This window comes from Pongo pygmaeus, chromosome 6, assembly GCF_028885625.2.
Source record: "Pongo pygmaeus isolate AG05252 chromosome 6, NHGRI_mPonPyg2-v2.0_pri, whole genome shotgun sequence".
Lineage (NCBI taxonomy): Eukaryota > Metazoa > Chordata > Mammalia > Primates > Hominidae > Pongo > Pongo pygmaeus.
Window position 1 is genome coordinate 129,559,408 of NC_072379.2, and position 25,761 is coordinate 129,585,168.

At 42.0% G+C, this 25,761-nt stretch overlaps 1 protein-coding gene across 10 annotated transcripts; it reads right to left on the reverse strand.

Annotated features, from left to right (window-relative positions):
- Positions 1-61: 61 nt before the first annotated feature.
- On the reverse strand, positions 62-24,661 carry TSGA13 (testis specific 13). Of its 10 annotated transcripts, none has more exons than XM_054497316.2 (11): positions 24,549-24,606; positions 24,278-24,403; positions 17,573-17,672; positions 17,391-17,437; positions 16,319-16,489; positions 14,713-14,791; positions 12,078-12,149; positions 10,288-10,500; positions 3,900-4,042; positions 2,853-2,980; positions 62-395 (listed from the first exon to the last, which is right to left on the reverse strand). In XM_054497316.2, the coding sequence occupies exons 5-11, from the start codon at positions 16,339-16,341 to the stop codon at positions 226-228; spliced, it is 828 nt and encodes a 275-aa protein (XP_054353291.1). In that variant the 5' UTR covers positions 16,342-16,489; positions 17,391-17,437; positions 17,573-17,672; positions 24,278-24,403; positions 24,549-24,606; the 3' UTR covers positions 62-225. The 10 variants fall into 10 exon arrangements, with proteins under 10 accessions (XP_054353291.1, XP_054353299.1, XP_054353295.1 ...); XM_054497320.2 differs by having other exon boundaries at positions 74-395; positions 24,278-24,372; positions 24,549-24,629; XM_054497314.2 differs by lacking the exon at positions 24,278-24,403 and having other exon boundaries at positions 74-395; positions 24,549-24,629.
- Between the last annotated feature and the right edge of the window lie 1,100 nt (positions 24,662-25,761).

The following is a 25,761-nucleotide window of genomic DNA, read 5'->3' on the forward strand; positions in this document are numbered from 1 at the left end:
TCACTCGGGGCCAAGGCCCGCCCTCCCCGGCCGCCCTCGGCCCCCGGGACGCAGCCACGCCCTCTCCTCCTCCCGCGGCCCGCCGGAGGTTTCGGCTCGACCCTCCCGGCGTGCGACCCGGGAGCCCACGCCTGCAGCAGCAGGAATGTGATTTTATTTGGTTGGCGACTTCTGCGGACCCCTCAGTCTCAGGAGAGCGAGGCAGGAGGACTGAGGGATCTGTGTTCACCCGATGACCGTGGCCTTTTTGATAATCCACTGCGGGGCCCTCCCGTTGCGGAAGGCGCTCTCCCCGGGCGCGGTTCTGGTGGGCATGTCTTCCAAGAGCGATGCGAGTGTCAGTGGTTCCCGAATCACTTTGGAAATCGGCCTTTCACTCGCTGACTTCTTGGAAGCTACGACAAAGCACAGGCACCCTGGTGAATGTGGCTTTTCAGAAGTACTCGAAGGATGCTTAATGTGAGACGTGAAGGAGACCCACTTTGGAGGGACCAGAGGCTGGTCTTTAGAGGGTAGATTTTGGACCGTGTAATACCATTCCCAACCTATTTTATAATTTTTGGATTCCTTCATTTCATCCAAACCCAGTGGAAAACTCATTGCCAGTTTAGAGTCTTCTTGTTCAAGCCTACTTCTTTCAATGATTCCATCTGAAACCATATTGACACTTAAGAAACTCACTAACCTGCATTCATTCCTAACTCATGTTCCTCTTTTTCTCAGAGTGTATGCTGGCTTTCTGTTCTCTTGTCTAAGAGTGTGGCTGAGAAACTTTGTCTGCCTTTGGCTTCACTGGCATAACTTGTTTAGAAATGTAAATTGGGTCTATACTCAACAGGATTGTGCCCCTGAAAAATTAGAGAAATTCTAACCTAGATTACATTCTACATCCTAGAGAAATTCTTTCCCTGAAATATAGATTTAAGATGAACTGTTGATGTCCTACATATGGTATCATTTAAGATTTAACTCCGACTTGACTAAATGTACTATTAACTACTATGTTTGCTTTATATGGCTTGTAAAGTTCAAGTCATACTTTGTAGGTGGAGTTTTCCTTGAAGGAAATGGAAGTCTGCACTCATTTATTCTGGGGGTGAAAATAAACAGGCTTTAGGGAAGGAAACATCCTCTTCCTCTTCCTTGGCCCAAGCGTATTGGGAACCTAAGCAGAGACAGTGTAGATAATAGGCCCAGAGGTTCCCAAGATGGGTAATGCCCCGGAGACCTGCTGGGAAGTAGAAGGACCTGAGTTCAGATTTGGGGCTGACCCTAAGACTAGCCCCTTGTAAAGCAAGATCAATCATTCTCTGCTGTTCTTCAGCTTTTCTGTATATCTATGAAGTTTTGTTTGATACCACAGGTTGTTTTTAGCTATGCAGTATTTACGGAGTTAAGAGTGTCAGTAGGTGGAAATGGGATGGGGTGTGGTGGCAAATAGGTATAGCAGGAGCAGAGAAGCCTGAAGAAGCCAGTTAAGGGATGGTATAATATGACCCGAAGCCTCTGGTATCAGGACTATTTGGACTGAGGATGGCTGGCAAAGGGGTTGAGCAATCACTACAATGGCTTTGTGGGACAGGCAAGGATACTTTAGGGACCTAGTCTCAGAAATTGTTTAAGGAGAGAAACCCAGTGGGAGAAATGGACCTTATCTTAAAACCATGAGCTGGTGAAGTCTGAGGACCCACAAATTATATATATCTAATACACAAATGTGTACTCAGTGCCCTGAAATTCTTCACTGGGTCCAAACTGCCTACTGGATAAAACACAAACCTTTATTTAAATAATATTTAAGGCATTATGGTATTTTTGATTTTTTGTTATTGTTGTTGTTTGTTTGTTTTTCAGACAAGGTCTCACTCTGTTACCCAGGCTGGAGTGCAATGGCATAATCACAGCTAACTGCAATCTTGAACTCCTAGGCTCAAGCAGTCCTCCTTCCTCAAGCCCCTCAAGTAGCTCAGACTACAGGTGCATGCCACCACACCCTGTTAAATTTTTTTAAATTATTTTTTGTAGCGACAGGATCTCACTATGTTGCCCAGGCTAGTGTCAAGCCCCTGGCCTCCCAAACTGCTAGGATTACAGACACGCCCAGCCTCTCAAGGCCTTTTATGATCTGTTTCATCGCTTTCACATATTGAAAGTGCTATTTTTGGTGCTTGATAAGTGTCAAACACTTAATAGGAACCCTTGAAATACTGTTAAATAAATGATAATATGTGAGAAGGATTCTCATTGTACCCTCTGCCATACAACCTTATTCCAAGCCCCTTCTACCCCATTCCCTACCCTAATCCCAGAGACTTTTGTACCTCTAAGACACACAGACTTACCCTTTGGCCCTTTTAGAGCAGTTTTTTTCTTCAAAGTATAATATGCATACCACTGGGTGGTTCTAGGTGGTACATAGGTAAACATTTTAAAATTTCATTATTATAAATTTGATTTAAGTGTTTCAGAAAAGCATATAATTTGTACATCAAAACCATGATATCAATAATATAGTATTAATTAGGACAAGATTTTTTAAAAATCCTTTTTAAAAAATGCTAAGTAAATTAACAGCAAGTAATACATCAATATGGCAAAAACTATTAAAGTGCTGGGTGATATAGCTTAGGAAACACTGCTAGAGCTTTCTTGAAATTTGAGGATTTAAACAGGGTCCAGAGCTTTGCACCTTTTGAGCCTCTATTTGTTGTTAACTTCCATGCTATAGGGAAAAATAGTCTCCAGGACTACCACGAGAGAAGCCAGTTTGCCACATCTATAATCCTCATGGATTGTATCTCCAGCCCAAATCTCAGTCCAGTAAGCTTTTGCTTTGAAAGAGAGGAGCTTACCATCTTTCCTCATATCTCTCTCATGGACTGGAGCAAAGGTGAGCTGAGGGTACATTTTCTTCTGTGTCCTCAAAGTGTAGACTTTTGAATACTTCCCTTCGCTCTTGAAATCATTGTCAGTGGAAAACCTTAACAAAGAAAGTTCTTTTTTTAGTAGATCCTAGGGCAGGGGGATTCGTGGAACCATTCACTTTATTTTATTTTATTTTATGTATTTATTTTAAGACACTAGTCTTGTTCTGTCACCCAAGCTGGAGTGCAGTGGCATGATCTTGGCTCACTGCAACCTCTGCCTCCTAGGTTCAAGCGATTCTCCTGCCTCAGCCTCCCAAGTAACTGGGATTACAGGCACTTGCCACCACTCCTGGCTAATTTTTGTATTTTTAGTAGAGACGGTTTTCACCATGTTGGCCAGGCTGGTCTCGAACTCCTGAGCTCAAGTGATCTGCCCACCTTGGCCTCCCAAAGTGCTGGGGTTACAGGCATGAGCCACGGTGCCCGGCCCCACCATTCACTTTAAAGTTGGCTACATTCTCAGAGAAGACAAGACAATGATAGGAGGCTGTTGATTGGTGCCAAGTAGGAGTATTGTTCTGTGGCAAGAGATGCTTCTGAACTTAAAACTGTAAACCTTTGGAGGAACTCCAGAATCTCTTCTCTCCTCTTTAAACTACACATAGGCTTCTCTTGTAAGTAGTTTCACATAAAACCTCTTTTGTCTAATGTGTTCTCATAGCACATTGTTCCTGTGATATAGCGCCTAACTTGTACTGAGGGTACTTTTTTTTTTTCCTGTTTCTTCAAAGCACAGACCTTGGAATATTTCCCCTCAATCTTGAAACCATTGCCAGTGCAAAACCTTAGTTTTGCATGACTGTTTCTCTTTGATTCGCGTGTCAATGAGGTTAGGGTCATGTAGGGAAAGTCGTGTCTTACTATCTTTGTACAACCAAAGAGTATGTCATTAAATTGTATGGCAAAGAACCAGAAACGTGAATAGGGAAAAGATACAAAAGAAAGGGAGTACAAGAAGAAGCAAGATTTCACCTAAACCATTGTTCTCGCTTGGATGTGGGATCGTCCAACAGTATCAAAGGGAAGATTGGTTTCAGCTTAGATCTTAACTTTTTTTTCTGAGGCATGCAGGGCAGCCAGAGGTTCTCAGTGGGTTTGTGCTGTTGATGACTTTCCTGTAGGGAAACAAGGGAAGAAGAGTGAGGGAGTAAGCTGAGTCCCTTGGGATTTTAAGTTTGGACCAAGTTCCTGGACTAAGTTCCAATTCCCCTACAATGATGCAACAAAACCTGTCAGAGGGGGAAGTTCCCACTTCCAGAGTCAGAGGAAGCCGTTCCCTGGGAGAGAAAACACTCTTTTCATTGCCAGATTACTTGTCCAAAACCTGTTCAGTTTCCTAAGTAATTGATTAAATTTGCCTACTGGCCCTTGGAAGTGAATGGCAGAGAAAGTTACCCAGTTTGGGGAAGGATTCAACCAGAGAAGTCCTTGGGAAACTAAGCATTTGGCAATAAATTGGGAAATAGATCCATGGGACTTTACCTTCCTTTCTTGGAGATGGCTGCCTCATCCACATTCCATTCTCCTTAATGAGAAGGCCATGGAATGGGATGTTGTGAAGTAATAATTATACCATTACTAAAGGTCATAGAATCAAAGTCTTTCAGAAAGAATCTTAAGTCATCCAGTCTGTTTGTCTGACCCTCCTAGACCCTCCATAATCTCACTATCAAGTGCTCAATCTTTATATACCTAAAAAAAAAAAGATTTCACCTTTGATCAGCCAATAGATATCTCCCTGTAACTTTTACCCTATAGTCCAGAAGGAACAAATCTAGTCCTTCTTCCATAGAGTCCTTAAACATTTTGAAGGAATCCATCACATTCCTCCTAAGCTCTGTCTCTTCCAGGCTAAACATTGCTAATGTCTTGAACTTTTTTTCTTATGACATGGCGTTGGGTTCCTTTTTCTTTTTTTAATGTCATTTGAGAAAGCTACAGTTCATATTCTAACTAATGTGCAGCAATCTGAAATGAAAACAATATGCCAGGTGTAGTAACTGCATGGCATATCCCCTGGCCCCATGGAAGTGTCTATTCAAAAGTCAACCAGGCGCGGTAGCTCATGCCTGTAATCCCAGCACTTTGGAAGGCCAAAGCGATGGATCATTTGAGGTCAGGAGTTTGAGACCAGCCTGACCAACATGGTGAAACCCCGTCTCTACTAAAAATACAAAAAAATCAGCTGGGCATGGTGGCGCATGCCTATATTCCCAGCTACTCGGGAGGCTGAGGCAGGAGAATCGCTTGAACCCAGGAGTCAGAGGTTGCCATGAGCCGAGATCACGCCACTGCACTCCAGCTTGGGCAGCAGAGTGAGACTCCATCTAAATAAAACAACAACAACAACAAAAAGTCGTCAATTCTGAGAGCCTTCTTCTTTTTTTTGAGATAGAGTCGCTCTGTCGCCCAGAGCTGGAGTGCTATGGCGTGATCTCGGCTCACTGCAACCTCTGCCTCCTGGGTTCTAGCGGTTCTCCTGCCTCAGCCTCCCGAGTAGCTAGGATTACAGGTGCATGTCACCACGCCCGGCTAATTTTTGTATTTTTAGTAGAAACGGGGTTTCACCATGTTGGCCAGGCTGGTCTCGAACTCCTGACCTCGTGATCCTCCCGCCTTGGCCTCCCAAAGCGATGGGATTACAGGCACGAGCCGCCATGCCCAGCCAAGCCTTCTTAACTACACTATCTAACATTGCCCCTCACATCCATCACATTCCATCTTCTTATCCTGCTTTGTCATGGCATTTATCACATTATACATTATCTGTGTGATCATTTGTTTATGGTCTAAGTCACTAGAATTAAGCTTCATTAGAGCAAAGACTGGGTCTTAGTCATTAATATATCCCTAGCACCCCTAATAGTGCCTGGCACATAGTAGATGTTCAATAAATATTTGTTGAATGAATAAATGACCAAACTAATTAACATATTGAGCTTTTGCTATCAGAATCTTAAAGCCTTTTTGTCCTTTAATACTTGCTGCTTCTGAACCATGTCTTTTCAGTTCTGAACTTATTCTTTAAGCTCTTGTATTAGGATGGTGCAAAAGTAACTGCAGTTTTGCAATTATAATGGCAAAAACTGCAGTTACTTTTGCGCCAACCTAATAATTTTAAGGAAAAGAAATCCATTTGAGTTATCTTAAATAATAGGTGTTTTACTGTAAGAGTACATGTGCCTAATAACTAAGATACAGATAACTATCCAGCCATAAGAAAAGCAAAACCCTAGGAGAGCTGGACCTCATATCAGAAAAACAGTAACTGAAAAGTTATTTGGAATCCAAGACAGCACTAGTGAAGGACCACTGTCTTAACGCAAACATATCACTCACATGTTTCTCCTACTTTCTTCATATCTGCTTCCTTCTCCTCCCTCTACCTTGTTCACTCCTCACCTTTACTCCATAAACGTGTGTGTGTGTGTGTATATATATATACGTATATATATATATATGGTTTTTTTCTACCTATAGCTTCTGCTTATTTACGTCTACTTCCTACTTCCCTATAACTTCAGCCTTCCCATACTCTACTTCATGGCCTCTTCACTACCTTTCTTCCTCATGGTTTGAGTCTTTTTTTTTTTTTGTGGGGGGGGTGGTGGGGATGGAATCTCACTCTGTTGCCCAGGCTGGACTGCAGTGGCGCAATCTCCACTCACTGCAACCTCCACCTCCCAGGTTCAAGCAATTCTCCTGTGTTAGCCTCCCGAGTAGCTAGGACTGCAGGCACATGCCACCACGCCTGGCTAATTTTTTGTATTTTTAGTAGAGACAGGGTTTCACCACGTTAGCCAGGATGGTCTCAATCTCCTGACCTTGTGATCTGCCCGCCTCAGCCTCCCAAAGTGCTGGGCTTACAGGCTTGAGCCACTGCGCCAGGCCGGTTTGAGTCTTCTAGCCCTACTCTATGTGTCCTTTTAGCTTTCATTCCTACTGCTTCAATCTTTTCATTTCTCAATTCAGAGGCCTGGAAACAAGAATCTGATTAGCTCAGGGATTCTGGGTGTTGGTAGGTTGGTTGGTTTTTGTTTTGATTTGTTTTTTGTTTGTTTTGGTTTTAGGGTACCAATCCACATCACAGGTCACTACCCAGCCTATGAATTTTGCTTTGTTGGGTCTGATATCCTCCTCTGGTCTCAGCTAGGAGTGGGGACAGAGTCCTGTTGTACAAAATAGAACTTCTCAGGATATTCCCTTACTCAGGAGACTGTGGTAGGGTCAGTTTCACTTAGAAGGGGCTGTTAGTATGACAATCACTGTAATAGATATATCTAGTACATTCTACAACTTGCCTACTAGAACTCACACTCTTTTTGGATGCATGCCTGGGCGTAGCAAAGAATGCTTTTCTTGTATATGATTCTAGGTTTACAAAAGATTATCACATTTGTCCAGCAAGGGAAGGAAAGGATGCTGCATGAATATTAAAGAGGCATTGTAGATATCACACGTTTCAATCTTCTTGGGCTTGTTCCAGTCCAATAGCCCCATAAAATTACCATGGTGCCAGTCTTTGAGCCTTAACTCTATCCATTAGTACAATTTAACTGGTACCACAATTTGCTCATCAATATGATTAGATTCTGCACCTGAACTGGAGGGTTCACAAAGTGTGCAGGCTGTTGGAAGAAAGCTCTTCCCGCACCCAGTTTACATGATAGCTTTGTATTTCCTTCTGCACATTAAGCAGGGCAATCCTGGCCTGGCATTTATCCCTTTCTCAACGTATGGTCCACCCACTGCCATGAGAAACTACCACTGAGCTGACCTTCAAAGGGCACAAATTCTGAGACCCAAGAGACCACTTGCAGTAAATTCATTAACTCCTTTGTTAGTATATGCCATTGGATATTAGCATTTTATCTTCCACTTGAAGGAGAATCTCTCACTGTCATCCATCTAGCAACTATGGAAACACTAACTCCAAATTCACCACATTTTATTATAAGGGTCTCACTTGGGTAATCCCATGCCCAGCATAAAATTTCTACTAGAATCGTTTCTTTGCACTTTCACTTAACTCATTTATTTAATTTGTTCTTGTTAGATTAGACCCGCTCTTGAGGCTATCATGACCTTTTTTAGATTTTGATTCTTTTTTTTTTTTGAGACTGAGTCTCCCTCTGTTGCTCAGGTTGGAGTGCAGTGGCGCGATCTCGGCTCACTGCAAGCTCCGCCTCCCACGTTCACGCCATTTTCCTGCCTCAGCCTCCAGAGTAGCTGGGACTACAGGCGCCCGCTACCACGCCCGGCTAATTTTTTGTATTTTTAGTAGAGACAGGGTTTCACTAGGTTAGCCAGGATGGTCTCAATCTCCTGACCTCGTGGTCCACCTGCCTCAGCCTCCCAAAGTGATGGGATTACAGGCGTGAGCCACCGCTCCCGGCCAGATTTTGATTCTTAAATATGTCTTAATTCAATTTTCTCTACTTCCTCCGCTAATGATTTAGTTCAAGTCTTCAATATCTCTCACCTTGACTATTTTAGTAACATTATAACTTATCTTTCTGGGTTTTGTCTCTTTCACAACTACTAATGCACCTTTCTTCAACCTCCAAAACAGTCTTCCTAAAATGCAAATTTGATTACATCCTTTTGTCTCCTGCCATTTACTCTATTTTCTTTTTCTTTTCTTTTTTTTTTTTTTTTTTTTTGAGATAGAGTCTGGCCCTGTCGCCCACGCTGGAATGCAGTAGCGCTATCTTGGCTCACTGCAACCTCCACCTCCCAGGTTCAAGCGATTCTCCTCCCTCAGCCTCCTGAGTAGCTGGGACTACAGGCATGCACCACCACGCATGGCTAATTTTTGTATTTTTAGGAGAGATGGGGTTTCACCATGTTGGCCAAGCTGGTGTCAAACTCCTTATCTCAAGTGATCTGCCCGCCTCAGCCTCCCAAAGTGCTGGGATTACAGGCGTGAGCCACCGCGCCTGGCCCTGCCATTTACTCTCTTACATCTTCCTGAATGTACCTCATTTTCCCATGTCTTCATGCTTTTGCTCTTTCCTCTGATTTGATATTTTCCTGTTCTTTTGTCATGGGTCACTTCCCTACTCACTCCCTTTTTCCCAACAGAAATACTGTATTCTACATTACTTCTGTATTTTGTATATTCTTCTATTACTTTAACATACCTCATTTATTGATCTTTCTCCTATTAGATTCCAAGTTCCTTTAAGACAGAAACTGTCCTGTAATCATCTTTATATTCTGGTTTTTAGCTTACTATATCCTCAGCAATTGCTTGTTGAATGGAATTTGAACTTCCTTAGTCTATAAAGGAGTTTCAAAGGTTTGGCTACTGTGTAGGCCAGGTGCGGTGGCTCACGCCTGTAATCCCAGCACTTTGGGAGGCCGAGGCGGGTGGATCACAAGGTCAGAAGATTGAGACCATCCTGGTTAACACGGTAAAACCCTGTCTCTACTAAAAAATACAAAAAATTAACCGGGCTTGGTGGCGGGCGCCTGTAGTCCTAGCTGCTCGGGAGGCTGAGGCAGGAGAATGCCATGAACCCGGAAGGCGGAGCTTGCAGTGAGCCGAGATCGTGCCACTGCACTTCAGTCTGAGCGACAGAGCGAGAATCCGTCTCAAAAAAAAAAAAAAAAAAAAAAGGTTTGGCTACGGTGATGGCAAATTCCCTCTTCTGAAACTGGAAAGTAATGTGTACTAAAGCATCTTTACTCCTTTCCTGTTTAGATATTCATCCCTGTTTTTATTCCTCATTTCCTGACTTTATTCTCAACTAGAAAGTCAGTAGCTAGTCTACCCTTTGTTACTTACAAATTAAATATCTTTGGCCAAAGAAGAACACTTTCCAACGAAGACCCCATTTTCTCCCTGCAATGAAGTTTCAGCACCCAAGCTTATTGAATTCTGATTCCCAGGTTCTCCAGATGCTGTTTTGTGAAGCATAGGATCAGGAATAAGAAGGAAGAGATAGACCAAGTGCAGTGGCTCACACCTATAATCCCAGCACTTTGGGAGACCGAGGCTGGAGAATCACGTGAGGCCATGAGTTTGAGACTAGCCTGGGCAACATAGTGAGACCCCCCCCGTCTCTACCAAAATAATAAAAAAAGTTTAGTCGGGCATGGTGGTGCACACCTGTAGCCCCAGCTACTCAGGAGGCTGAGATGGGAAGATTGTTTGAGCCCAAGAGGTCGAGGCTGCAGTGAACCATGATTGTGCCACTGCAGTCCAGCCTGGGTAACAGAGTGAGACCCTATCTCAAACAAACAAACAAAAAAATTAAGAGGTTTGCTATTCTCCGTGTTAAGTTAACTTCCTTCTCAATGCTAACTCCTAATTCTTCAGGGTTCACATTTTGGGTGCCAGGAGACTTCTGCTTACCATGACCTTGAGCAGTAACTCCTTGGAAAAATATTTTGATGCACTCTCCTTGTCTTGCTGGGTGATTGAGCAGGGAGGTGGGTTGTTGGTCATAATCAGTAACGTCTTATCCTGGTCATACTGTGTTACTTTTAACATGAAGCTGGTGGTTTTCCTGTTTTGAGCCAGGAATTTCTGCAGGGCAGTGGCCTTCAAAGGCTTATAGTACTGGGCCTGAACAGACAGAAAGGTTTCCAGAGAGAAAAAGAGATTAGGCCAAGAGCAGGTTAACAAATCAGTTGGCTAATACTTAGCCTCTGTGGGGTAAGAACAGAAGCTGGACAGACTTGCTGCAAAATCTGTAGGGTTTTTTGGTTTTGTTTTTGTTTTTCTTGAGACGGAGTATCACTCTGGTGCCCAGGTTGGAGCGCAGTGGCATGATCATGACTCACTGCAACCTAGACCTCCCAGGCTCAAGTGATTCTCCCACCTTGGCCTCCTAAGTAGCTGGGATTACAGGCACATGCCACCCTGTCCAGCTGATTTTTGTGGGTTTTTTTGTTTTTGTTTTGTAGAGATGGAGTTTTGCCTTGTTGCCCAGGCTGGTTTCAAACTCCTGGGCTCAAACGATGCACCCGTCTCAGCCTCCCAAAGTGTGGAGATTACAGAAGTGAGTTATCACACGCAGCCCTAAAATGTGTTTATCAGAAACTGTCTGAAGCTCTCAGTCCCTCTCTTCCCTTGGTGCATTCCCCTGGAAATACACTAAGGGGCTGGGGCAATGTGGTGGAAAAGTTTCCATGGTAAAAGGAGTCAGGTAACTTAATTCTTCCAATATAATGGGACAAGCAGAGAAGTTTCTACATGGCTAAACCTAATTGGCCTTGTCTCTACAACTCTCTCTAAGGTACGGGGGAAAGCTACCAGGGACCAAATCTTGCTTAAGGAATTCTTCAGAAGTTGGCACAGCCAAATGCAACACCTTCCCATATTTACGTCTTCCACGTAATGTTCCATATTTACGTCAACATTTCTCAGGCACAACCACATTGACATGCACTCACAAGCACAATGTTAAAAAAGGAAAAGCAGGCCAGGTGCGGTGGCTCACACCTGTAATCCCAGCACTTTGGGAGGCCGAGGCGGGTGGATCACGAGGTCAGGAGATCGAGACCATCCTGGCTAACATGGTAAAACCCCGTCTCTACTAAATATACAAAAAATTAGCCGGGCGTAGTGGCGGGCGCCTATATTCCCAGCTACTCAGGAAGCTGAGGCAGGAGAATGTCATGAGCCCAGGGGGCGGAGCTTGCAGTGAGCCGAGATCGCACCACTGCACGCCAGCCTGGGCAACAGAGCGAGACTCCGTCTCAGGAAAAAAAAAAAAAAGGAAAAGCAGCCACAAAAGATAGCATGTCACTTAAGGTGTGGGTGAGAAAGGGGCAGTCCGACTAAATTTGCCCCTCTCTCAATAGGAGAAAGGAAGAGGGTTGGGGGGAAGGAAGTGAAAGGGAGAAAATGGATTACAAATATATTTTTTTCCTGATCATAAATATATTTTCTCAACTTGAAAAAAATCAGCTGTGGGGACCCACTTTCTTCCCAGTTCTTGTCTCCCACTTTGCCACCCCAATCCTCAGCACTGCCTCTGGCATCATAACCTAGAGGCAGCTCTGCCTGCCTGTCCTAAGAGTACGCACACTCACAGAAGCTGAGGACACTTGGAGGCATTAGGGACACTCGCAGTGGGCATCTGCACCACTGCTGAAACTTCCCCTTAGAGATCTTGGGGGAATGCTTTTTCTACCTACCAAATTTGGGTGGACTGTGTAATGCCGAAGGTTCTCTAGAACAAATTTTGATCGCCCGACTGCATCAAAAATCTAAAGAGGATAATCAAAGTTAGTGGTCTGAAGTTGCACCTATTCTAAACAGTATTCCATTCCTTACCTCACCTTAGTCTCACTGGAGAACTGGTCTCTAACTTACACTAAGTAAGTTAGAGAAGTACAGTGTGCTTCAGATTTTGTACTGTAGGTTTCTGGAACAAGGGCACCAGCAAGGAGACCTGGATTCTAAGACCTCCTGAACATGACACTTGTCAGCGGAAATGGAGCCAGCGTTATGAAATGTCAGGGAAAGCCGTTAGGAGGGGAAGTAGACAAGGGCAGCATCAGTTCAGATTGGGACAAATCTTTCCAAGGAGTCACTTCTTTCTTATGCCTTTTCCATAGCTATAGGAGTGAAATGAGGTGAAAATCAACATGGAGGACAAATCTTTAAGGAGAAAAGCAAGTTTCAAAAGGGGATTAACCTAAAAGTTGTGGGTGCAAGGGGGCCCTAGGGTCAACTCTGCCAATTGAGCTGGGAGCCGACCTACTCACAGAGAAAGGAAGAAGAGCAGTGCATGTTGCAATTTTGGACATCTCTGCAGTATGAAATTCTTCCAGAAATGTTGCAAAAAATTATTGAATTTTGGTAACACTTCTGTCTACCACTTTGCTTTTTATTTTATTATTATTATTTTTTTTGCTGGTGGTAGTCCTGGATGTTAGTGGATTATTTGAGTGTCGTATCTGATAAGTAGAGGAGCTGAGCCTTTTCCATTCCCTTTCTGCTGACCTAGTGTTCTTGCTTCTCCTCTTGCATAGCCCTGCCTAAGGATGAATCAAGGACATAGGAACACAAGGAGATAAAAGCTCTGAATTATCTTCTTCTGGCTTGGCATTGTCAGAAATCAGAAAAAAAGAAGAGTGCATCATAATCCTGTGTTCGGATCAGCATTTCTTTTTTCTTTTCTTTTTTTCTTTTTTCTTTTAAAGACAGGGTCTCACTGTGTCCCCCAGGCTGGAGGGCATTGGCGCAATCATAGGTCACCGTAACCTTGAACTCCCAAGCTCAAGTGATCCTCCCGCCCTCAGCCTCCCGAGTACCTGGGTCTACAGGCACGTGCCACCGTGCCCAGCTATTATTTATTTATTTATTTTTCTTTTTTTTTTTTGCTATCGAGCCTCGCTCTGTTGCCCAGGCTGGAGTGCAATGGCATAATCTTGGCTCACTGCAACCTCTGCCTCCCAGGTTCAAGCAATTCTCCTGCCTCAGCCTCCCGAGTAGCTGGGATTACAGGCTCCCACCACCACGCCTGGCTAATTTTTGTATTTTTAGTAGAGATGGGGTTTCGCCATATTGGCCAGGCTGGTTTCAAGCTCCTGACCTCCAATGATCCGCCCGCCTTGGCCTCCCAAAGTGCTGCGATTACAGGTGTGAGCCACCATGCCTGGCCTATTTTTTATTTTTTGTAGAGATGGGGGTCTCACTGTGTTGACTAACTCTTGGGCTCAAGTGATCCTCCTACCTTGGCCTTCCAAAGTGCTGGGATTACAGGTATGAGCCACCACGCTCAGCCTGGCTCAGCATTTCTAAAGATTTCCATACCTCCCCCATCAGGAGGCAGTATGGTAAGGTGGGTACAGAGGAAAGGGAACATGCACTGAAAAGTTAATAAAGCAAGAGGGCTAATGGAGAAGGGGGAAGCAGTCAGAATGGGACAGAACTATGAGTTAAGAGGAGGCCCTGCTATGTTCCAGGAAGAAAAGGCCAGAAGTTGGCAATTCTTGGCAGTTGGAGAAGGAGAAGGAAGAAGCATAGCAAAGCCACTCCACAAATTCCTTTAGAGAGGGTGGGATGAACTATGAGATGGTGGGATGGACCCAAAGACTCAATCATTTAATTTTTACCACCTTATGGAAAACTGAAGTTCATTTGTTGAAAACAGAAATATATTATGAAAAACCTGCTTCACAACTATGAAATGTATGACATATTTAGAATCATAGAAGTTAGGAAAAACTTATTTGGGGGAAAGGTATGAAGACCCTTTCTCTTATAGTTTTTTTTAAAAAATAATTTTAGGGGGAAATTCCCTGGTGAAAATGTTTTTACTCCTGAAGTTTTCTGAAGTATTGCATATATGTTCCAAATTAGTCTCTAGCAGTTGACTAAACCCACAAGATTGTCCAAATTGGAATGTGTTTTTAGTTTTGTTATGTTGAATTTCACTATCTGTGGCTGATTAAATAAAAGTTGGCCTGGAAAATTCACTTGAATGTGGTAAACATGGGAAAACAACCAAGATACCCAATGGAGTTTTGCTACAAGAGGTAGTTGTAAAGTCTGCGTAAGTTAGGGTTTGACACGCTCTTACTCCCTAAGATAGGTTTCTGCTTCCTGGGTTTTATGTCCTGATTTGTTGCTGATGTGTCTTTTTCCTTCTTTTTCTGTGCTCTATTTCTCTTCAATAACATTTGACAAGTTAACCTTGTTTTCTATATACATTTTTACTCCTTTTTGCTTTTCAATAGGAAAGTTTGTGATATCCAGCTTATTAAGTACACTAAGCAGCTCCAAAGAAAAATTAAACATTGAACACTTACTAACGCTCCTTACCTCTTTGCTATTGGCAACCATTCCTTTCTCACGTTTAGCTGAGCTATTTTCTGAAGTCTTTGATTTGCCATTTTGAAACCTGAAAAAGAGGCATAACATCTGGTTGCACTTTCTGGCTCAGAGGCCTGGCCTTCTGCGTATTGTCAGTCTCCCTCAACAAAGTTTGGAAGCCTAACTCAGACAAGTCCAATTTAGGTGATCACATCACTGATTGACTAAGTAGCAAAAAAATCAGACTCATTATCCAGCCTGCATGCTAGGGAAAAGCAAGACTTCAGTTTGGAGAGTTAAACAAGTGGGACCTTTGGATGACTCAGTGACATCCATTGAGTTGGTTTCTTCTAAAATAAGGATTTTAGACCATTCACAGAAGTGCTCTAATGACTGCTTAAGGAAATTATTTTGGGAAGTTAGATCCTCTCAATACCCTTAAAAACCACCGGCTATTTTGAATACTTACCTGCCTATTCTTCTTCCACATGGAAATTGCCCTGTTTTTGCCAGTGATTGGCCAATGATTAGCCAATGAATCTGTGAGAAGGAATATAGTTAATAGAACCTCACAACTAAGTTTCCAATTCTTGTTGACCTTGCTTGGATTACTGGCTCTCATGTCTTCCTAACCACATCTCTGAAGACTTCTCTTCTTAGAACTAGGGTAGTAAAAATAATCAACAATGGCAAATATTTCTGTACTCTGCTCTTTTACCCTCACCCTAATACCAATTCTCTTTGCAGAAAATAGGGTGAAGCAGATTCTATTCTTTGCTATTCTTTTTAAACCCATTTGCTGCCAGAACATAATGTAAAATGCTCCTCAGTAAGATCTGGTTAATGATTAAGATAAATGGCCTGCTTCTTCTTTGCAGATAGTACCATTGGGGGGTTAAATTAGCTCAAAGTAAGAAGAATTATGCAAATATCTCAACTAGACCTCTCTCCTTTAAAAATGAGGATAGCGGAATAAGGACCAAAATAAAAGTAGAAATAGCCACGCTATGTAGTTTGTAGGTCAACTGGCTATAGCGTGCTACAAATAATTCCCAAATCCATGATTAAATCCCATTCAAGGATGGCTACCTTCCATCTGTTTCTGGCCACCAGTTGCACCATTAACTCAGGTCAGAGGTCTTAAAAACGGTCCCAAGTAGAGTAGGTGACCCATGATGGAGAGACCAAAATTCATCCCAACTTAACTTCTTAAAGTTTGTACCCTTTCATTAAGTTATCTAATAATTAGTAATACAGTATAATATTTATTGTAGCACTTTTCAAAATGATTCTTTGATACCTAAAAGGAAGCACAGAATCCCAGATACTCTTCTTCAGGGCCAATTTAAGTCATAGAACTATATGAAAAGCGCTTCTTTAGCCCAACAGCGTCCATCTGGAACAAGCTGGTGCTTTCTTTTTGACAAAAGCTCCTCTAGTTGTTGCATGAAATACAGACCAAGATCTGGTTTTTGATCCAGGGACAATCAGTCAATTAAAATATGTTTAATGAGAGTCTACTCTGTGACCAGCACCATTCAAAATGCTGTGGGCTATGCAATAAGTTAGTATAAAGTGGTATTTATAACTTAGTTGGGCAAACAAGACTACATACTTGGTTTGTCTCTTTTGGCTCATTGCTGTTGACTATTTGGCCAACCCAAGGCAGGTATTCACCCAAGGCCAAATTCAATGTCTCTGAATAGTCCACGTTCTGCAGGGGTTCAATTCAATCCAAATATTCTTTCCTTAGCACACAGTGTGTACTCAAGCCCCATTCTTGAGCCTGTATGGGAAACAAGAAAAGACTGATAGGTGGTATTGTAGATGTAGAAAGTGCACAAGACATGATGATGCTTGCTCTTAGAAGTTAAGTTTATTTGACAAACGGGGGAGGTGGGAAAAAGCGATTATCCAATGTAAAACAATAATGACAAATACATGCTAATATATTAGGTAAGTCACTTTATCTCTTGGGGTCTCAATTTCCTTATCTGCAAAATGGAAAGTATTAACTAAATGATTTAAAGGTGATATTCTAATTCCATGATAGTGATGAAATTTAACTATAAAAAGATCTGAAATAAAATTAATTCACATATGTCCGTAGAAGGCTAAAGGTGGAGAAGCAGCCATCTTTCAATTTTCTTCTCCTATCAACAAAGCCATGCTCATTCATAGATTAGGCCTGAGAAGCTGGGAAAAGTGTTGTGTATATATTGGGGATGAGAGGATTGCTATACTTTTTGATATAGACAATTAGAAATGGAAGATACAAGCTGATAAGGTAGAGCCTATCATTTAGAGAAAAGAAAGGTCAATAAGCCTTGGGATGTTTCCTAAAGGATGTGAAGCTTGAGCAGAACCTCGCAGGATGGTGTATGAGTAGTGTAATTGGAAGATTATTTGTTGTTGTTAAGCAGGAAGAAATAAAAGTAGGTAGGTAGAATGGAGTCACATTATAGGGGCCTTGACAATTAAGTAGAACTTTGAAAAGACCTACATCAGCCCAAGTTCCTTTGAAGCCTACAGATTTAGTGGAAAGCCCATAGACAAGGGTTTATGTCTAACCCGATTGTCTAGACAAACCCTAAAGATGATTTCTAGAGTTTATGACAAGACTGAGCTAAACCCTTAAATTTCCTTTCTAGGGAAATAGACTAATAAGCTTTTCACTCTTTTCTCACCTTTAATTTTTCTGGAATTGTAAGTCCAGTTCATGTATATGTTGAAACTAAAATAAAAATGAGCTGTCAAATTGGGCAGTATAAGTCTTGGGTTGCTAATCTGCAGGCCAGGCTGAAAAACAAATCACACAAACACTAAAACTACTTTCAAAATAAGAATGGAAAAACCTGGTGTACACTACCTTTAAGAACATCAGGAAATCATAGTTTGGTGAAGAAGGCAAAATCTTTGGCATGGGAACTTTCCATTTTGAAAATATCTTAATTATTCTTTTCTGGATTCTGGAGGAGACAGAGGGAATTTGTGATGAATAGGCAATCTAGAATGCTGAGGTGTTCTGTGTTGGAGACAGAGAATGAAAAGGCCAAAACTTAAAGGCATATTTAAACAAAATCTACCAATCTCTTATTTTGTCAGCCAATGACTTCCCTACACACACACACACACATGCACACACACACACACACATAAACTTCATCATCTCTTAATCTACCTCTACCTAAGCCAATGTTTTCACTGCATTCTTCAAATACAGTGAGCATTTTTTCTTATTCCTTATACTTAAAATGCTGTCCCCAATCTCTTCAGCCATTTGAATCTTCTCCTTCTCCTTCTTCTGATGGAGCCTTGCACTGTCGCCAGGCTGGAGTGCAGTGGCGCAGCCTCAGTTCACTGCAACCTCTGTCTCCCTGGTTCAAGTGATTCTCCTGCCTCAGCCTCCACAGTAGCTGGGACTACAGGCGCCCACCACCATGCCCGGCTAATTTTTGTATTTTTAGTAGAGACGGGGTTTCACCATGTTGGCCAGGATGGTCTCGATCTCTTGACCTCGTGATCCACCTGCCTCAGCCTCCCAAAGTGCTGGGATTACAGGCGTGAGCCACCATGCCCAGCCCTGAATCTTCTTTCTTTATGTTGCTACTCAGGTCATTCCTTTAAGGAGAAGATTTTCTAGATTAATGCAATCCCAAACTCTAGACTATAGTCACTGGGTTTTGTGCATGTCATTGTATAGTGTCTTGTAGTTCTGTTTTCACTTTTCTTATGTGCGGGTCTTGTCTGCCTCTTAAGCTGTGAGTCCCTTAAAAGTGGAAATGTAAATTTTAAACATATTTGTGCCCCCCTCCAAGTGCTTTGTATCTTATGCATTCAAAACTAGTATTTGCTTATTTCAATATATTTGCTGAACATTTATGACATATTAGACACTCTCCTAGGTGATGAGAACAAAGCATAAATCAGATGTAATTCTTGAGCTCCTTTAGGAGCTCACAGTTTAGCCAGGAAGAGAGACAAAGAAACAGTGGATTGCAACAGAGTGGAATGCCAAATTAGATCTAAGTTTAGGGTACTATGGAAGCAATGAGGAAGGGGGCTTAACCCATACTGAGAAGAGACTGGGAGAGATTTGAAACTACTGCCTAAACTGAGCTGGGGAAGATGAGTGTGAATTAACCAGGTGATGAGAGAACAGACGTTTGAGAAAGAGGGGGAAGCACAGGCAAAACATGAGAATTCAACAAAGCCTGGCTTATTTAGGGGAATTGAAAATACTGTAATTGCAGTATGCCAGGAACATAAGATTTAGAGGAAGGGTAGTGAGAGGTAAGACTAGAGAGGTAGACAGGATCCAAATCCTAAAATGAACTATTTGATAGGAAGTTTGTGGGTTATTCTGAGTAATGAAGAGCTATCAAGAGATATTAAATGAGATATAATCTCCTTATTGAACAATATATATTTTAGAAATACAAAAATAGTGATATGTGAACTATAGATTGGAAAGACAGAAGAACTATAGATTAGAAAGATGCAAAGAGGTCCTTGAGAAGTCTATGACAGTACTGAGGAGGGGTTGAGAAATTATAATGGTCTATAGCCATCACCAATTAGTGCCATTCACTCCTGCGTCCTAGCCCTGGATGATTGATTCAAAGGTGGCCAACCAGGTTATACTAAGAATTTGAAAGTTTGATAATGACCCACAGAGCTGAAAGATGATTGCATCTGAGCCACCTCATGTGGTGTCCCAGGCTGGAAGACTCTGAGCTCTGAGCTCTACCTGCTGAGGGCCCCGGAGCTGCCCCAGATCTAGTCCTTCCTAAAGCAAGACTACACAATTTTCCCTTCAGTTCTGTGAGCTTTCCTAATATTCTTTCAAATAAATCCTTTATTTTCTTAGGGTTCATTTCTGCAGTTTATGACCAAAAGAAAAACCTAATATGGGCTCTGAAGCAGGGTGTCCAATCTTTTGGCTTCCCTGGGCCACGTTGGAAGAATTGTGTTGGACCACACATAAAATACTCAAACACTAACAATAGCTGATGAGCTAAAACAAATCAGAAAAAAAAAAAAAACTCATAATGTTTTAAGAAAGTTTTTGAATTTGTGTTGGGCTGCATTCAAAGCCATCCTGGGCCACATGTGGCCCATGGGCCATGGGTTGGACAAGCTTGCTCTAAAGCAAGGTAGTGGCAGTGAAGAGGGTTAAAAAAGGATACTTGAAAGATGTTAGGAGGGTAGAATTAATAGAACTTGGTAACTAGTTGAATACATGAGATAAGGAATATAATCACATTTTTAGCTTGGTTACCTGAGTTAATGGAGGTGCAAGTTACCAAATTAGAGAACAAAGGGAATGGAGCAAGTTTGGGGGATAAATGATGAATTTTGTTTCTGGTCAGTTGTGTATGAGGCAGAGGTGAGGATGTTGTCTAGTAAGTGGTTTAAAATATGGGTCTGGAGCTCAGGAGAGACAGGTTTGGTACTATAAATTGAATGTTTATGTCCTCTGCCTCCCTAAATTCATATGTTGATACTGAGTCCCTAATTATGAGGGTATTAGGATGTGGAGCCTTTGTGGGGGCAATTAGTGCGCTTATAGAAGAGGCTTCAAAAGCACATCTTTACTCCTTCTGCCATGTGAGGACAAAACAAAAAGCCAGTCCTCACCAGATACTGAATGTGTCAGCACCTTGATTTTGGACTTCCCAGCCTCTGGAACTGTGAGAAATAAATTCCTGTTGTTTATAAGCCACACAGTTTATGGTATTTTGTTATAGCAGCCTGAACAGACTAAGCCATTTGGGTAGAATTACGCATTTGGAAGTCAGCCTCAAGTATTATGTGCTAATTGAAGCCACTGGACTAGATGAGATCAAGTAGGAAAAATGGTGGACTAACAAGAGACTAAAGCATAGAACCATGCCCCAGACTATGCAAACATCCAAAAAAGAGCATCATAAATGAATTTTGTAAAGAACACGGAAAAGGAGTGGCCAGAGATTGAAAGAGAACTAGGAGGAAGTGGCCACAGGTGGGACGATATCACTGGAAGGGATGCTATTATTAAAAAGGAAACAAACTTTTTAGCTTCAAGCAGCAACTTTTGAAGGTATAGAAAAAGATTAAAACTTGCAAAAATGACCAAAAGCTTAATAAGCAATCCAATGCTGCCATTTATAAGGCAGATAAATCTAGACTGAAAAAAACCTACAAGGCTTGAGTTCATGGAAATGCCAAGATTTGCTTGAAGAAACAGAGACCATCTGGTAAAAGAGAATGTGAATCCCCAATGGTTGTCTTCTTTTTTCAGAGATACAGGGGCTGCATTGATCAAAACTCAAGGAGATCCCCCCTTCCTACCACTCCTTGGGTGTTGATCTATGACAGGGCTTAAGAACAGCTCCTCCTTATCCCTTCACCTACATAACTTTCCACATTCAGATGGAGACTTCACACCCCAGGTAACAGCTGGGCGGGGAGGACAGGGTGCTGGGGTGACACAGTGCATTCTGAGAGATGTGACCTCAGGAGCAAAGAGCAGGAGGAAGGGTACAAGATGGGAGGAACTGTTTTTTTGAACAGTTTTGTCCTCTTTTCTCATTTCTAACTGTTTATAAAATAGAAACAGCTACGTTTATGGAAGCATTGGTATGGAAAGTAGGTAAGGGTGGAAAGAAGCATCTACCGTTCACGAAAAAAGGTAGTGGCACAGAATGCTGAGCAAGGGTAGTTTGCCCCATTTTGTTTTCTTTCTTTCTTTCTTTCTTTCTTTCTTTCCTTCTTTCTTTCTTTTCTTTCTTACTTTCTTTCTTTCTTTCTTTCTTTCTCTCCTTCTTTCTTTCTTTCTTTCTTCTTTCTTTCCTTCTTTCTTTTCTTTCTTTCTTTCCTTCTCTCTCTCTCTTTCTTTCTCTTTCTCTCTCTCTCTCTTTCTGTCTTTCTTTCTCGCATTTTGAGACAGGGTCTCATTCTGTTACCCAGGCTGAAGTGCAGTGGCATCATCATAGGTCACTGCAGCTTCAAACTCCTGGGCTTAGGCACCCACCCACCTCAGCCTCCTGAGTAGCTAGGACTAAAGGCATGCACCACCATGCCCAGTTTTTTTTTTTTTTTTTTTTTTTTTTAAAGAGACATGGTCTCACTATGTTGCCCAGGCTGGTCTTGAAATCCTGGCCTCAAACAGTCTTCCTCTCTCAGCCTCCCAAAGTGCTGGGATTACAGGCATGAGCTACTATACCTAGCCACTCTTCCTTCCTTCTTCCCTTTCTCTCCTTCCTTCTTTTCTTTTTTCTTTCTTTCTTTCTTTCTTTCTCTTTCTTTCTTTCTTTCTTTCCTTCTTTCTTTCTTTCTTTCCTTTTTTTTTTTTTTTTTTGATGAAGTCTTGCTGTGTCACCCAGGCTGGAGTGCAGTGGCGTGATCTCGGCTCACTGCAAGCTCTGCCTCCCGGGTTCACACCATTCTCCTGTCTCAGCCTCCCAAGTAGCTGGGACTACAGGCACCCGCTACCACGCCTGGCTAATTTTTTGTATTTTTTTTAGTAGAGACGGGGTTTCACCGTGTTAGCCAGGATGGTCTTGATCTCCTGACCTCGTGATCTGCCCTCCTCGGCCTCCCAAAGTCCTGGGATTATAGGCATGAACCACTGTGCCTGGCCCACTCTTTCTTTCTTAAACAGCCTGCTGGCAACACATGAAGCTCTTGCTTTCTTGAGGAGAGGCCTATTATTTATCAGTGGCTGGGTAAATCTTTCCAGTTCAGGGGGATGTGTTAGAAAGCCCAATTTATGTTCAGGCCCCAGCCAGTCTCCAAACCAACTTCTAGCAAAAAGCTGATATTTTGAACTTACCAGATTTTTGCATGTGTTTACTAACTGCTTCAGAACCGGTAAGGGAAAGAGATGTAATTGGCACCTCAAATATTACTTTTGCACCAACCTAAATCAACATCCTGGCTACAGTGAATGCTACAACTGTTATTTTCCATAGTCTACATAGACTCAGATACCAGAGAATATGTAAGTAGGAATTTGAGAAAGTTATCTCCCCAGCAAAGCAAAAAATGAAAGCCAGATAGAAACTGTGGACTGGGCAGGGAGGTTTGCCTAGCAACCTGCCCTCCGTCTCTGGTAAGAAAGCAGGACCAGAGTTTATAAATTCATTCATCTCATGTATTGACCAACACCAAGACTCAACAAAGCTAGCATTATTCAGAGATGAATGAATGGAAAATGATTTTTAGGGCTAATGCATTTTATGAGGAGTAGAATGTAGCAGCAGCAATAGCTGCTCTGGCAAGAATAGGGAGCTAAGAAGCTGCCAGAAGTGGAGGAATACAGAGAAGAGAAGGAGGCTGGGAATCTGGGAATTAGGAATCAAGGCCATGAAATTTTTTTGTAGATTTATCTATTAAAAATGTGGGGAAATCTACTTACGAAAGTGGAAGCTGTCCCTCCACTCAGTACTTCCATTCAATTTAGCACTGGAGTGTCAGGAAAATGGGGACCAAAGGAGAAACCAAAATTGGGGTGGGGAATGAGGTTTTAAATATACAAGATGGACAGTAAGGGATAGAAGATGGTCTCAGGAAAAACTCTGGGACTGAAGATGCCCAACATGGCAAATTTCTGAAGGTTTCCAACATGGTGGGATGATATATGAAGGAGCAGTGGATATGCATCCCAATTCAGACATTCTCTGCAGACAGCAGTGAGAAATCTCATGTCTTCTCCTCCTCTTTTTTTTTTAACTTTTATTTGAAGTTCAGGGGTACATGTGCAGGATGTGCAGACTTGTTACATAGGTAAACATGTGTCATGGGGGTTTGTTGTACAGATTATTTCATCACCCAGATATTAAGCCTAGTATCCATTAGTTATTTTTCCTGATCCTCTCCCTTCTCCCACCTTCCACCCTCTGATAGGCCCCAGTGTGTGTTGTTTACCTCTGTGTGTCCATGTGTTTTTATCATTTAGCTCCCACTCGTAAGTGAGAACATGCTGTTTTTGGTTTCCTGTTTCTGTGTTAGTTTCCTGAGGATAATGGCCTCCAGCCTCATCTATTTCCCTGCAAAGGACATGATCCCATTCTTTTTTATGACTACATAATATTCCATGGTGTATATGTACCACATTTTCTTTATCCAGTCTATCACTGATGGGCATTTAGGTGGGTTCCATGTCTTTGCTATTATGAATAGTGCTGCAATGAACATGTATGTGCATGTGTCTTTATAATAGAACAATTTACATTCCTTTGGGTATATACCTGGTAATGGCATTGCTGGGTCAAATGGTATTTCTGTTTTTAGGTCTTTGAGGACAGTGTATAAGCATTCCTTTTTCTCCACAATCTTGCCAGAATCTGTTATTTTGTGACTTTTTAGTAATAACCATTCTGACTGGTGTGAGATGATATCTCATTGTGGTTTTAATTTGCATTTCTCTAATGCTAAGTGATGTTGAATTTAGTAAACAGACAACCTACAGAATGGGAGAAAATTTTTGCAAACTATGCATCTGACAAAGGCATAATACCCAGAATCTGTAAGGAACTTAATACACAAGAAAAAACAAACAATCCCATTAGCTGGACATGGTGGTACGTGCCTGTAATCTCAGCTACTCGGGAGGCTGAGGCAGGAGAATCGCTTGAACCAGGGAGTCGGAGGTTGTGAGCCGAGACCGCGCCACTGCACTTCAGCCTGGCAACAGAGCAACAGAGCGAGATTCCATCTCAAAAAAAAAAAAAAAAAAAAAAAAGGTGGACAAAGGACATGAACAGACACTTCACAAAAGAAAACATACACATGGCCAATAATCATATGAAAAAAAAAGTAGCAAATTCTTAGCTTTTAAGTTCAAGTATCAAGGACTCAACTGTAAGACAGACTGATTTAGGAAAATAGATATGATCAATTCAGATGCCTCTGTCTAACAAAGAAGACAGTTTGTTAATATTACAGGTTTCTACCCTGATAGGGGAGATGTAGTGTCACAACTGAGTCACAATTGAATGTCATAATTGAGTCTATCCACAAAAGGTAGACCCCGGCAACTACCACTAACTTATTGGGATCTTGAAGCTTCTCCCCAACCTCATACTTTTTCTTTAAATTTTTTATTTTTAATTCTTGTGGGTACATAGTAGGCATATATATTTATGAAGTACATGAAATGTTTTGATACAGGCATGCAAAGCATAGTAAGTAATCACATCATGGGGAATGGGGTATCCACCCCCTCAAGCACTTATCCTTTGTGTTACAAACAATCTAATTACATTATTAGTTATTTAAAAATGTACAATTAAGTTATTAGTGACTATAGTCACCCTGTTGTGCTAGTAAACAGAAGGTCTTATTCATTCTTTCTAACTATTGTTTTTGTACCCATCATCCTCACATTTTTTAAATTTTCTTGGTCCTTCTAGTTTTTCCAAATAGCTCCAGACTCTGCATGATGTGATAGCCAGCAATAGCAATACAGGATCATACATAATCGTACTACCTTGTATATCTTCCCATATATTAAAATTTCACACCAAACTATACATTGAATTATAATACTGGCCAAAGCTTTAAAAACATCAGTTAGGGTGATGGGGATTAGGGGTGAGAAGGAAGCTATTCAGGAAGTCTCTTCTGTCTCACTCTCCCACTTTGCTTTCTCTGAAGAAGGAAATTCTTATCACTATTTGGGCTTTGGTTCTTTGGGGGAAGTCTCTATCTATTAAAAGTTCATATAAATGGGTTTGGCTTGCTCCTCTGTTCAGGCTCTCGCCCTCCACTCTCTTCATTCTTCCTTCTTGCATGTGTCAGCCCAATCGAGAAATTCAGGTTTGAATTCAGAGTGGAGATGGGCCCACTGGACTCTGTACTTCTTGTGAGTAGCCTCCTCTGACAGCTATTCACCTACTGTCTCTCAGCTTTAAGCCCCCCATTCTAGTCTCCACTTTGAGATGCAAACTACATTTCCCACATCCTCTGGCCAATGCACTTCCCATTAGGTTCTGGCAAAAGGAGAGGCTAGTGGGAGATTGGACGGTAAAGGGAATAAAAAAATCCTCCTGGTCTTCTAGTTCTTATCAGCAT